Below are 12,105 nucleotides of genomic sequence, written 5' to 3' on the forward strand. Positions count from 1 at the left end.
GCTTGAATGAAAATCGGTGTAAATCTATAAGAAAGAAAGCGCTGGGGTTCAGGGAAGTTTTCTCAGGGGTATGAACAATTCAAAACATTGCTAGAGAGTAAATTTGATTAGATCTTAGCTTAAACTTTTCGAACTGGAGTCACGGACGTATGAATACGCCACTGTTGTGATCATAGACAACTATCTCTCTCAACCCTGACCAGTATGTTTCCACTCTGGCCTTGGAAAAGAAGAGATGCATTATGTTTAAGACTCGTCAGCATTCACAAATCGCCCATAGGTAGGTTTCCACTCCTATGTTTGTTTTGCTCTCCCAAACTAGATCAGAAACCTGATGAACACTTTCGTGTCACCAAGCATCTGGATCAGATTGTAGTTCATGACGCTACTCTCATGCAGTAAAAACGAATTCAGAAGAAAAAGTTCTAAGATTCGGCTTAAAAGCTCATGGAATCGTCACCGAACATATAAATCCCCATCGAAAATCCCTTAGACCCAACAATAAAAATACTCAGACATAATGAACGAAATCAAAAACATAGTATTAAAAAGTAGAATAGAAACCGACATTGAAAAAGAAAGAACAAGGGTTCAAGAGACAAATCTCTCTCTCTCTAAAACCTAAAACATAAAAAGTATTCTAAAACAATAAGAACATATGCAGTCATACGAATTAGGGTTCCTAAAACATGTATTTATAGTGCTCAAGACATCTCTAGGTTCTAGGGTTCCGGAATCAAGGCTGGGAAAATGATATGGGCTTGAGAAATGGGCCTTTGTGAGGGTTTTGGTGGTGTATTTAAAATGTAAAAACGAATCCTAAAGAGAAAATACGGTAATTATAATGACCTAATAACTAAACTTAATGAAAACAGGCAAAAACGGGAAAAACGGCTAACCTAATTGCTTGAATGAAAATCGAATGAAAAAGTAAATAAACTAGACTAAAGCTTGAAATGAAAATCGGTGTAAATCTATAAGAAAGAAAGCAGTTGTTCAGGGAAGTTTTCTCAGGGGTATGAACAATTCAAAACATTGCTAGAGAGTAAATTTGATAAGATCTTAGCTTAAACTTTTCGAACTGGAGTCACGGACGTATAAATACGCCACTGTCGTGATCATAGACAACTATCTCTCTCAACCCTGACCAGTAGGTTTCCACTCTGGCCCTGGAAAAGAAGAGATGCATTATGTTTAAAACTCGTCAGCATTCACAAATCGCCCATAGGTAGGTTTCCACTCCTATGTTTGTTTTGCTCTCCCAAACTAGATCTGACACCAGATGAACACTTTCGTGTCACCAAGCATCTGGATCAGATTGTAGTTCATGACGCTACTCTCATGCATTAAAAACGAATTCAGAAGAAAAAGTTCTAAGATTCGGCTCAAAAGCTCATGGAATCCTCACCGAACATATAAATCCCCATCGAAAATCCCTTAGACCCAACAATAAAACTACTCAGACATAATGAACGAAATCAAAAACATAGTATTAAAAAGTAGAATAGAAACCGAAATTGAAAAAGAAAGAACAAGGGTTCAAGAGACAAATCTCTCTCTCTCTCTAAAACCTAAAACATAAAAAGTATTCTAAAACAATAAGAACATATGAAGTCATACGAATTAGGGTTCCTAAAACATGTATTTATAGTGCTCAAGACATCTCTAGGGTCTAGGGTTCCAGAATCAAGGCTAGCAAAATGATATGGGCTTGAGAAATGGGCCTTTGTGAAGGTTTTGGTGGTGTATTTAAAATGTAAAACGAATCCTAAAAAGAAAATACGGTAATTATAATGACCTAATAACTAAACTTAAACGGGCAAAAGCGGGAAAAACGGCTAACCTAATTGCTTGAATGAAAATCGATTGCAAAACTAAATAAACTAGACTAAAGCTTGAATGAAAATCGGTGTAAATCTATAAGAAAGAAAGCGCTGGGGTTCAAGGAAGTTTTCTCAGGGGTATGAACAATTCAAAACATTGCTAGAGAGTAAATTTGATAAGATCTTAGCTTAAACTTTTCGAACTGGAGTCACGGACGTATGAATACGCCACTGTTGTGATCATAGACAACTATCTCTCTCAACCCTGACCAGTATGTTTCCACTCTGGCCCTGGAAAAGAAGAGATGCATTATGTTTAAGACTCGTCAGCATTCACAAATCGCCCATAGGTAGGTTTCCACTCCTATGTTTGTTTTGCTCTCCCAACTAGATCTGAAACCTGATGAACACTTTCGTGTCACCAAGCATCTGGATCAGATTGTAGTTCATGACGCTACTCTCATGCAGTAAAAACGAATTCAGAAGAAAAAGTTCTAAGATTCGGCTTAAAAGCTCATGGAATCGTCACCGAACATATAAATCCCCATCGAAAATACCTTAGACCCAACAATAAAAATACTCAGACATAATGAACGAAAACAAAAACATAGTATTAAAAAGTAGAATAGAAACAGAAATTGAAAAAGAAAGAACAAGGGTTCAAGAGACAAATCTCTCTCTCTCTAAAACCTAAAACATAAAAAGTATTCTAAAACAATAAGAACATATGAAGTCATACGAATTAGGGTTCCTAAAACATGTATTTATAGTGCTCAAGACATCTCTAGGGTCTAGGGTTCCGAAATCAAGGCTGGGAAAATGATATGGGCTTGAGAAATGGGCCTTTGTGAGGGTTTTGGTGGTGTATTTAAAATGTAAAAACGAATCCTAAAGAGAAAATACGGTAATTATAATGACCTAACAACTAAACTTAACGAAAACAGGCAAAAAAGGGAAAAACGGCTAACCTAATTGCTTGAATGAAAATCGATTGAAAAAGTATATAAACTAGACTAAAGCTTGAATGAAAATCGGTGTAAATCTATAAGAAAGAAAGCGCTGGGGTTCAGGGAAGTTTTCTCAGGGGTATGAACAATTCAAAACATTGCTAGAGAGTAAATTTGATAAGATCTTAGCTTAAACTTATCGAACTGGAGTCACGGACGTATGAATACGCCACTGTTGTGATCATAGACAACTATCTCTCTCAACCCTGACCAGTATGTTTCCACTCTGGCCCTGGAAAAGAAGAAATGCATTATGTTTAAGACTCGTCAGCATTCACAAATCGCCCATAGGTAGGTTTCCACTCCTATGTTTGTTTTGCTCTCCCAAACTAGATCTGAAACCTGATGAACACTTTCGTGTCACCAAGCATCTGGATCAGATTGTAGTTCATGACGCTACTCTCATGCAGTAAAAACGAATTCAGAAGAAAAAGTTCTAAGATTCGGCTTAAAAGCTCATGGAATCGTCACCGAACATATAAATCCCCATCGAAAATACCTTAGACCCAACAATAAAAATACTCAGACCTAATGAACGAAATCAAAAACATAGTATTAAAAAGTAGAATAGAAACCGAAATTGAAAAAGAAAGAACAAGGGTTCAAGAGATAAATCTCTCTCTCTCTAAAACCTAAAAATAAAAAGTATTCTAAAACAATAAGAACGTCATACGAATTAGGGTTCCTAAAACATGTATTTATAGTGCAAAAAAATATTTTTTCAAAATTTTGGATAAAAGTAATGAAAAGTAATATGAAAATAAAATATTAACAATTAAGAATCTATTTTGTTAGTTGAAAAGAAATTATTGATATGAAATATCAAAATCCCGTTTTATTTATCACCATATTATTTATCACCTAAAAATATGTTGAATATAGTATAAAAATAAAAGTAAAAATAAATTTTTTATTTATTTGTCAGGAAGGAACATTCTTTTTTTTTGTATGTTGGAAGGAACATTCTTTTTTTTTTTGTCATCTGAAGTTTTATACTTTTATTGATCACAAAGATACAAAGCTGGCGAATTAAATATTCTTAGAGTCAAAAACCGGCGATTTAACAAGATAAACCCCAGAGCCATTAGCCAACAGTTATAAGGAAAACAAACTGGAGACAATAAAAACATTAAAAAAAAAATATGACAGATATTCAATAAATCGCTAATAAGAATCACAACAATCGATTCCGAATTTGATAGAATCAAACCCCTTTGCATTAATAAGCATAAGGAATAAAGATCTAAAGTTCCATCAAATTGCTCCCAATCTACTGAAGCTACTCCCAATTTACTGAAGCCACAAGAACACAGATCCACACAATCCACTCAGAAACTGCTATAACCCAAGACTGGGTTTCAGAATCCGCATGCAGGGATTAAAACTACGCAAAAAAAAAAAAAAACAATCAACCAACACGACTCAAATCTCGAAGAAACACCAGCGTTTGCGAACAAATCACTTCGTCGTCGGATACCGACCGGCGCTAATTGCTTCTCCGAGACCCAAGCACGACCAAGATCTGGATCTTAACCATAGCCTAATGAATCCGAAGGATAAAAACACCAGATGTGGCCAAGAAAACACAGCACCAATGCGAAGGAAGACAGCACACCAAGGAGGTCATCACACCCACATCGCAGAACCAGAAGAACAAATCTTCCAGATGCACAAATTCCTTGATGAAATCTCATCCTTTTCCTCCAGAAGGCCAAACAGATCGCATTAAGCCCTGAACAAGAAGACAGAAAACAAAAGACACCAACAAAGCATCCTCTCTCAGTGCCGACGACAAACGGCGGACACCGGAGAGGCTAAAAAAAAATATTTTTCTCTCTCTAGCGGCTAGGGCGAACTCGAGCTGTTTTCAAAAGAAAAAAAAAAGGAAGGAACATTCTTCAAACTTGTGCATCCAATGATTAATGTCATAGCAGATATTCTCGATGTTGAAGTTCTTATTTGCCTTATGTATAACATCAATCAAAATTTTAAAATCACCTTCAAAAGTTAGAAGCCTTAAGCCTGTGCTCCAGACCTGTTGCATTGGTATTAGCAGAGCTTTGGCCTATTTTAATCTAAAATTTTGTACCAAAAATAACTTTTTGGTAAAAAATTTCAACATTTTATTTTAAAAAAATCTCCAACTTTTATTAAACGAGCTCTTCTATCGTTAGTCAATTATAAAATGGTTTGATCAACAAAAATTGAGGATTAAATGATTAGTCAAAGAAAGTCAAAAATTTATTTCGTCCAACTCTTTATTGGTGGTTTTTTTGGCTGAAAATTGGGAGTTAAGGATTTTTTTGCATTTTTCTCTAAACAAAATATCTTCTTTTCTTCGTTAGGAGGTTATGGATCCAGACCAATACTTTTTTAGACCAGGAACTAAGCAGGTAATATAAACCTTCTCAAGCATCACAAATGATCTTATTCGAAATCTAAGGCGAAATTATCAGTATAATACAATTCTAATTACAGTAAGAAAACTTAAAAATTAAAGAACCACTAAGTATTCACCCTTAACATCAACAATTCCAATGAGAAAGAAGAAGGTATGTATTTGAATATATGCAGGCTTTGCGGATGCGGGTAGGACATGGTTTTGACATCTCTACTTTTATGTAAATTTTTGTATTATTATTATTGTTAAAAGTTATGTATGTCATCGTTTAAAAATTTTAAAAATTCTGTAAATATTTTACTTTTGCTTTTTTTTTGACGACTTTTTGCTATTATTGTTCCTTAATTTTAGAATTTTTGTTCAGAATTTGTTTTTGATTTTTTGGATTATTTGGGATATTTTTTTGAAATTTTAGAAATTTAATATAATTTTTATTAAATATTTCAATTTTGTTAGTAGACAGAGGTTATTTTTTCTCTTAGATCGGATGTGTTAAATGGGTCTAATCTAAAAATTGAGGTATTATAATGGAAACATAGATTAGTTAGATTGGTTTTCTCGGCAGGAAAATAGTTAGGATACTAAAAAGTTTATCTAGATTAAGCGGAGGGTTTTTTTTTTTTTTTTGGAATTTGACTAGCATAGCTGCAGAAACTTGATTTTCTAATTAATACTTCATAAATTTTGACTATACGGACAAGAGAAAGTTGTAAACAACCAAATTTATTTAATGTTTTCAAAAACCATCACCAAAATCAAATTAAACTTCTGACAGTTCTTAAATTATTCAGTACACTTCTTATACATTAAACCATTGTTGATATTTTCTAATGAATTTAAAAGTTGCGATTTTTTGATTTTTCGTTATGTTTTAAACCAAAAAAAAAATAATTAGATTAGGATGGTAAATCTTTTTTTTTTTTTAAACTTAATCAGTTAGTACAAAATATTGTTAAGTTTTAAAAGAGTCAAAAACTAAAAACAAATACCATCTCCCTGTATAGCTTTACACAAGTGAACACTAAAACCGAAACACTATAGCAAACCTGAGAGACTCTCAACATCCCTCTGTTGCATCTCATCATTTGCTCTATCACATCTTTAACATGACCTAATTGGAATCTTACACACCTCTCTGAGCTTGATATACAAAAAAACACTGAGAAGTTCAAGAGCCCTGGTCTCTTGAATTCTGGTCGTGTTTTTCTTGGTCTTCAGAACCCGTTTCCTCACATACAATACCTGTCTCCAAAGCCGCAGAATTCCCCAGAGAAACCTGTTTTTCATTGTCTATTGTCAATGGAGTCGTAGCTGTCACGGCTGGAGGATCAGAGTCCATTTGATCCAGTGAAGATGGGACTCCACCACAGTCTATGGTAGGCGCCGAGCCCTTGGGGATGGCATCTGCTGGTTCTGTGTTTTCATATTCGGATAAGAGATCCATAAACTCGTTGAGCAGACGCTGCACCTTTCTGTTTGACGCCATAGCAGGAAGAATATCGTTTCTCAAAAGTTTATGCTTCTTCACCCCCTAGAAATTAGAAAGCGAGTTTTAGTGTGTTTTGATTTGGACAAAGGTTAGGCTTTGATCAAGAGAAGGTTACTTATTTACCAGAACATAAGGATCCCAAGACAAGTTTGTGTCTGAGGTTGCTGCTTCAGCCATACCAGTTGGAGGTCCAAGAAAGCTCTCGCACACTTCTCTTAGTCTTGACTCGTCTGCCTCTCTGCAGACAAAGACACCGATCAAATTTAAGTGGAATATGAGAGAGTAACAATCACAAAACAAAGAAACCCCTAAATTCACCATTAAATGAAATAACTAAACAGAATCTGAAATCGAGGATAAATTCTCTCCCTGGCATAAAAATGGATAAACCCTCGGGAAAACCGATAAACTTTCAAAGCTCCCTCTAGCTTAGCTGTATCTCACAGAATATGAGACTTCATTTTTATTTAACACCATAACGTATGAGAAAAGGGCACAGACCTTGCTAGAAACCTCACATAGGCGAGGAGGCACTGGCGGTACTCGCTAGGAGACTCCAACGCAAGAGAGGATGCAAGTTGAGATTCCAAATGTGCACGTGTTTGCATACCATCATCAGTTATCCTGTAAACATGAAATAAGCAAGGATTCAGAACATGTGATCGGTTTCAAGGCCGATATGTAAGGAAAGGGAGACAAGACCAACCTATTCCATCCTGGCTTTCTGGCCATGTACTTTCTCACATCAACCTGCAAACCAGCAAGCTCGCCGCATGGAGCTGAGCCCAAATTCCAGGAGCTACTGAAATTTGAGGACGGGAAGCAGTCATCAGCCACTCTCAGCCAGCACATTAGACTCGTGTCAAAGAGGAATGCATGACGTGTGGCTAGAACAACAAGTGGAGAACCAGATTTGGATAATTTCACAGATATGACTTTTATTGTACCTGCAAAAACATAACACTGTATCAGCAGAGCTTGTTGCATCACCGAAGGTTTAATTCGTTTTACAGGTTCTACTTGGTAAGCACGACTGTCCAAACAATATCAGAGCCATGTTCGTACTACTAGATACAAAACAACTCATGCAAAAACCAAGTGTGTATCTTAAATACCAAGTTACTCATGAGAAAAAAAAAAACTTCAATCCCAGCCCATTCCATCTGTTTTGAAATCTTAAATATGGTGCCACAAGAGACATGATTGTAGAGGATGAGAAACCAGTAATGTATTCGAGTCTTGGAGCATACCTGCTACTGTGGAAGATAACTTGGTATCAGAAGAGACCAAAGATGCTAAAGAGTCATGGAGGATGCATTTCCTATTGAATAGATCCCACACATAAATAGATCCTTTCCTTGTGACAAGCAGCAATTTCCAGCTATCGTCACTATCTATAAATGTTGCAGCAGATCCCATCATCATAGTAGGCATAGCACGCCTTCCACACTTTGTGTAAACCTTCAGAAAACAAAAAAGTAAATATGTCATCAAACACTATCCTGGGAACCACAACATACTCATACTATTTAAGTTATCTAAAACTCATTCTCAAAGAACTTAATATACTCGTAGCCTCAGATTCTGAACTAGACGCTTCCTCAGAAAGTCAGGTCCCAACAGAAATACTACCACAGGTCCAATGTTTAGCGACTCAAATGGAATTAAATTGGTGGAGAATAGATATTAAGAGTAGTAGCAGATTCTTTTGAAATCCAAATAATAGAAGGAGGACGTTTAATAGGAATGATATCAATGAGACCAAATGGAGAAAGAATCATGAGTCAAGGTCTAGTTTGATCAATGAAAATTTTATGGTCAAATAAGATGCTGAAACACAGGTCTCTAAATCAATACAGAAAAAGTATGATTCTTACTTGGAGGCTTCCATCTTCGCACCCAACAGCCCAAAAATTTGGATTTCCAGCCAAAACCGTGACTCTCCCCATAATCCTATCAGACCAGAGAGTTTCACCTGATCTTTTGCAGGAAATCTCAGTTTCCTTGATCATGGATGTACTTACTGCACCAACAGTGTCCAAAGCATGCTCCTTTGGACAAGCTTCTAAGCAAACAGGTGCCGTGGTTTCCCCTTCTTTCCAATCAAACACCCTTATCAATAGATCTGTGCTAGAAGATCCCTTTATACCTACAGATTGCTCCACATTTAAAATCCCATCATTACCAGAGGTTCCAGGAACTTTCTCAATAACAAGGCTCTCAGTAATGGTAGCACGGGCTGTAATCCTTGGACGCTCTTTGAGATCAGGGTTCCTGCCCATTATCTCTTTCATGGATGAATCCCTATTGCTAGTCTCCACAGGAGTATCTCCGCTATCTCTATTACCAGGAGCAGCAGAAGGAGCAGGCAGAAAATTATGGGATTGCCCGTTAACAGCGATATTATTCTCCTGCTGAGGAACTCCAACGGCTTCAGGAATGATCCTTTTTCTTCCGTCAGGCCTTCTATACACTTTTTGATTCACAGGATTAGATACCCGATTTGAGGTTGACGCTTTATTCAATGTGTCACCAGTAGCCTCTGCTCCCTTGTTTCGATCATCGACTTGAGATTTACGCTTCTTTGCAGTGTTCTCCACGTTCACAGAAGGTTTTGTTATAACCTGATTTTGTTGAACATCTGATGCTGCTCTCTTGCTACCGGAGAGCTTTGTAGAGACTGTTTCAAGTAATAACTGAGCTGGGCTCTCAACTAAGTTTGCTTGTCGTCCTCTTACATCTCCATATCGATTTTTCTTCAGCTCTTCGAGTTCATTATCTGTTAGCCTGACACCTAGTTCTGTTGGATTAAAGTGAATCATCGCCACTGTTCCGTCCAAAGAACATGCAAAAAGTGAATATCCATCGGGACTCCTGTCATTTCGCAAGAGAAAAATAGTCTAGGATTACACACAGAAACCGTAAATTGATTACATAATAAACCCATATATGGTAAATCCAGGGCACTTTTCGGACACGAACAAAACCTCATAATGAAGACATAACTGCAAATCAAGAAATCATTAAATATGTAGATTTCCATCCAAAAAAGGGAAAATTTTTACCATGATAAGTCCACAACACTTTGGCCAAAGAAATGCTTTGCGACAAAAAGAGGGCGTGGACTTGCAGTTGTCCACACGGTTATAGTGCGGTCTTGACTCCCTATTGCAATGACATTATATGGCTGCAAATCTTTTCCCCCTGATTTTGAAGTCCCATTGCTCCACCCAGCTCGTTTCGTTTCGGGGGCACTAGAAGTGGTTCTTTTAAACATTGAATGATTGAACTTCACAACAATGATAGGAGCATTGTGACCTAAGAAGTCAAATGCTGCAGACCATTCTCCTCTTTCTAAAACAGGAGCAGAATGCCTTGGCTTCTGATACCCGTGAGTGGTAGTAATGAAGTGGCCACAGGGTGACCAACCAAGTCGCCTGAAAAATGTGGATCCGAGCTAGAAAGATAAACAAGAAAGGAAGATCCATAAGCACTAAATATACAGAGAAAACTAGAAAGCATTGTAGTAACTTTCAGATGACAAAGTTGTTGGAATCCATAATCAAATCCTTTAAATACCAAACTATTTATGTATGTAGCTACATCTTAATAGAAATGCTTAAACATAAAATTGCATACCGATTTTTCCCAATGACCAACTGTTCTGTGAGCCAAGCTCCAATCGCTTGTTCGCCATATTATCACAGTTTTGTCATCCGATTGGCTAGCAATAAATGTCCCTATTGGATCCCAGGTCACACCTTTCACCAAGCTCAAGTGAGCTCTGAGAACAGTAGTGCAAATACCACTGCGCATATTCCATATATGGACCGTGTTGTCCAAACTCCCACTAGCAAGCATTGAGTCATCTGGAGACCAATTAATATCCACCTACTTTAAGCATAGTTAGAACAAATACCTCAGTTATTACATTACCATTGAAACTAAAACCTATAGGATAATAGAATTAAAACAAAATAGCATTGTTTACCACATCGGCCGTGTGTCCCCTTAGAGTCATAACAGCTTTCCAGTTCTCAACATCCGGGGGTTCTCCACTACCAAACTCAGTGGTGCCTGAACCAGGCTTCCTCTCATGAATTTGAATAACTTGATCATCAGAACCAGATGCCACGTACCTACCGTGCTTGGCCCACCTAACACAGTTGACTGACCCAAAGTGATCACGAAGAGTTGCGAGAAGCCTCTCTTTTGGATCTAAGTTTTGCAAATCCGTGTCAACAGACTTCATGTTCCATATCCGGACCTGTGTTCATATTAGAGATTACGATTAGTAGAAAGGTTCAGCTGTCTATTCATTTGCTATTCGATTCCACACAATGAAAGCAAAAACAGTTTCCTTCAACCAATATTCTAACAGATTGAAAATCATTTCTCAACATTTTCAAGCAACACAGCATAAAGACTCAAATAGCCAACCCGTTTCAATCACTGAGGGTTGAGATAAACAAGCCTATATCAGTGACATGGGTCTAAATGCTACAAAGCCTAGAATCTTCATTGAACCAAGAGGAGCTCAAGCGCTTACGTAACCAGAGTTTGTACTAGATTCAAGTAAACCAAATCCAACTCATAGTGTTGGATTAGACATTCTCGCAGCACCAAATCCAAACAAGACACAAATTCGCAACTAGACATCTACATACTAAGCAATGCAACAACCACTCTTAGCAGCAAAACTTAGCTTTTCTAATAGAATCTTAGAGCATCAATGTACTCATAAAACATCAAGACACCAATTACTGAAAATTTTTTGTCGCCAATTTTACAACAGATATGCCTTGGAAGATTCAACTGTCACTCCAAATTCGGTTCAAAGAAGCTAAAATTACTATCTAGAAGGTACAAGTTAGATTCTTAGCGGCTAAAAGATATAACATCACAAAGGAACAGCAAATTCCAACAGTCAAACTAATGTGTTAGTGGAAATATAAGCAAAGAGAAGAAGAAAAGTAGACACCTTGTGGTCACCACCGCCTGTGGCAAACCTTTCTCCGTTGGGTTGAACATCAATGGAGAATATCTGCAACCCTTCATGTTTAACCCAAACGGGTTTCTCCGCAATCATCTCTCAAAATCCCAACTAACAAAATCGAAGAAGAAAAACCAGTATTAAACCCAAAGAACAGAATCTGTTTCTTCTTGAGATCACACCATTAGAACAAGCTCTGGGGACTAAAGCACAAACACCGTAAAAGAAGAGTTGAAAAACAGAAAGAGAGAAGACCTAATCGAAATCTGCAACTATCTCCAACACGAATTTATACAAACCAAAAACCCAGGAAAGAATGAAGTCAATTTCGAGGTAAAACTGTTCTTCCCCATCCGGTAAAATTTGCCTTTTTTTATTAAAAAAACCCTAAT

The 12,105-nt window shown here is 37.1% G+C and overlaps 1 protein-coding gene and 1 long non-coding RNA gene across 4 annotated transcripts; both read right to left on the reverse strand.

Moving 5' to 3' along the window:
* Positions 1-3,959: 3,959 nt before the first annotated feature.
* Positions 3,960-4,950, reverse strand: LOC112087850. The gene is made up of 2 exons (XR_002900274.1): positions 4,829-4,950; positions 3,960-4,691 (listed from the first exon to the last, which is right to left on the reverse strand). It is a non-coding gene; the product is annotated as an uncharacterized LOC112087850 (long non-coding RNA).
* A 1,186-nt stretch (positions 4,951-6,136) lies between these two features.
* On the reverse strand, positions 6,137-12,105 carry LOC18021257 (protein HIRA). 3 transcript variants are annotated; one of them, XM_024157747.1, is made up of 11 exons: positions 11,969-12,105; positions 11,702-11,824; positions 10,712-10,987; positions 10,360-10,611; positions 9,786-10,177; positions 8,598-9,594; positions 7,971-8,181; positions 7,427-7,667; positions 7,222-7,344; positions 6,844-6,958; positions 6,137-6,762 (listed from the first exon to the last, which is right to left on the reverse strand). In XM_024157747.1, the coding sequence occupies exons 2-11, from the start codon at positions 11,807-11,809 to the stop codon at positions 6,400-6,402; spliced, it is 3,078 nt and encodes a 1,025-aa protein (XP_024013515.1). In that variant the 5' UTR covers positions 11,810-11,824; positions 11,969-12,105; the 3' UTR covers positions 6,137-6,399. The 3 variants fall into 3 exon arrangements, with proteins under 3 accessions (XP_024013515.1, XP_006404455.1, XP_024013516.1); XM_006404392.2 differs by having other exon boundaries at positions 11,702-12,104; XM_024157748.1 differs by lacking the exons at positions 11,702-11,824; positions 11,969-12,105 and having other exon boundaries at positions 10,360-10,614; positions 10,712-10,850.

The sequence above is a fragment of the Eutrema salsugineum genome, unplaced genomic scaffold (assembly GCF_000478725.1).
Source record: "Eutrema salsugineum unplaced genomic scaffold, Eutsalg1_0 scaffold_16, whole genome shotgun sequence".
NCBI lineage: Eukaryota > Viridiplantae > Streptophyta > Magnoliopsida > Brassicales > Brassicaceae > Eutrema > Eutrema salsugineum.

Bases quoted from the DNA above. Each gene is read 5' to 3' on its own strand.
- LOC18021257 (XM_024157747.1), bottom strand. From the start codon at position 11,809: ATGATTGCGGAGAAACCCGTTTGGGTTAAACATGAAGGGTTGCAGATA. The intron at 10,178-10,359 runs GTATGCAATTTT...TTATCTTTCTAG, and splicing joins TTGGTCATTGGGAAAAATCG to CTCGGATCCACATTTTTCAG. The intron at 8,182-8,597 runs GTAAGAATCATA...TGTTTTCTGAAG, and splicing joins GCGAAGATGGAAGCCTCCAA to GTTTACACAAAGTGTGGAAG.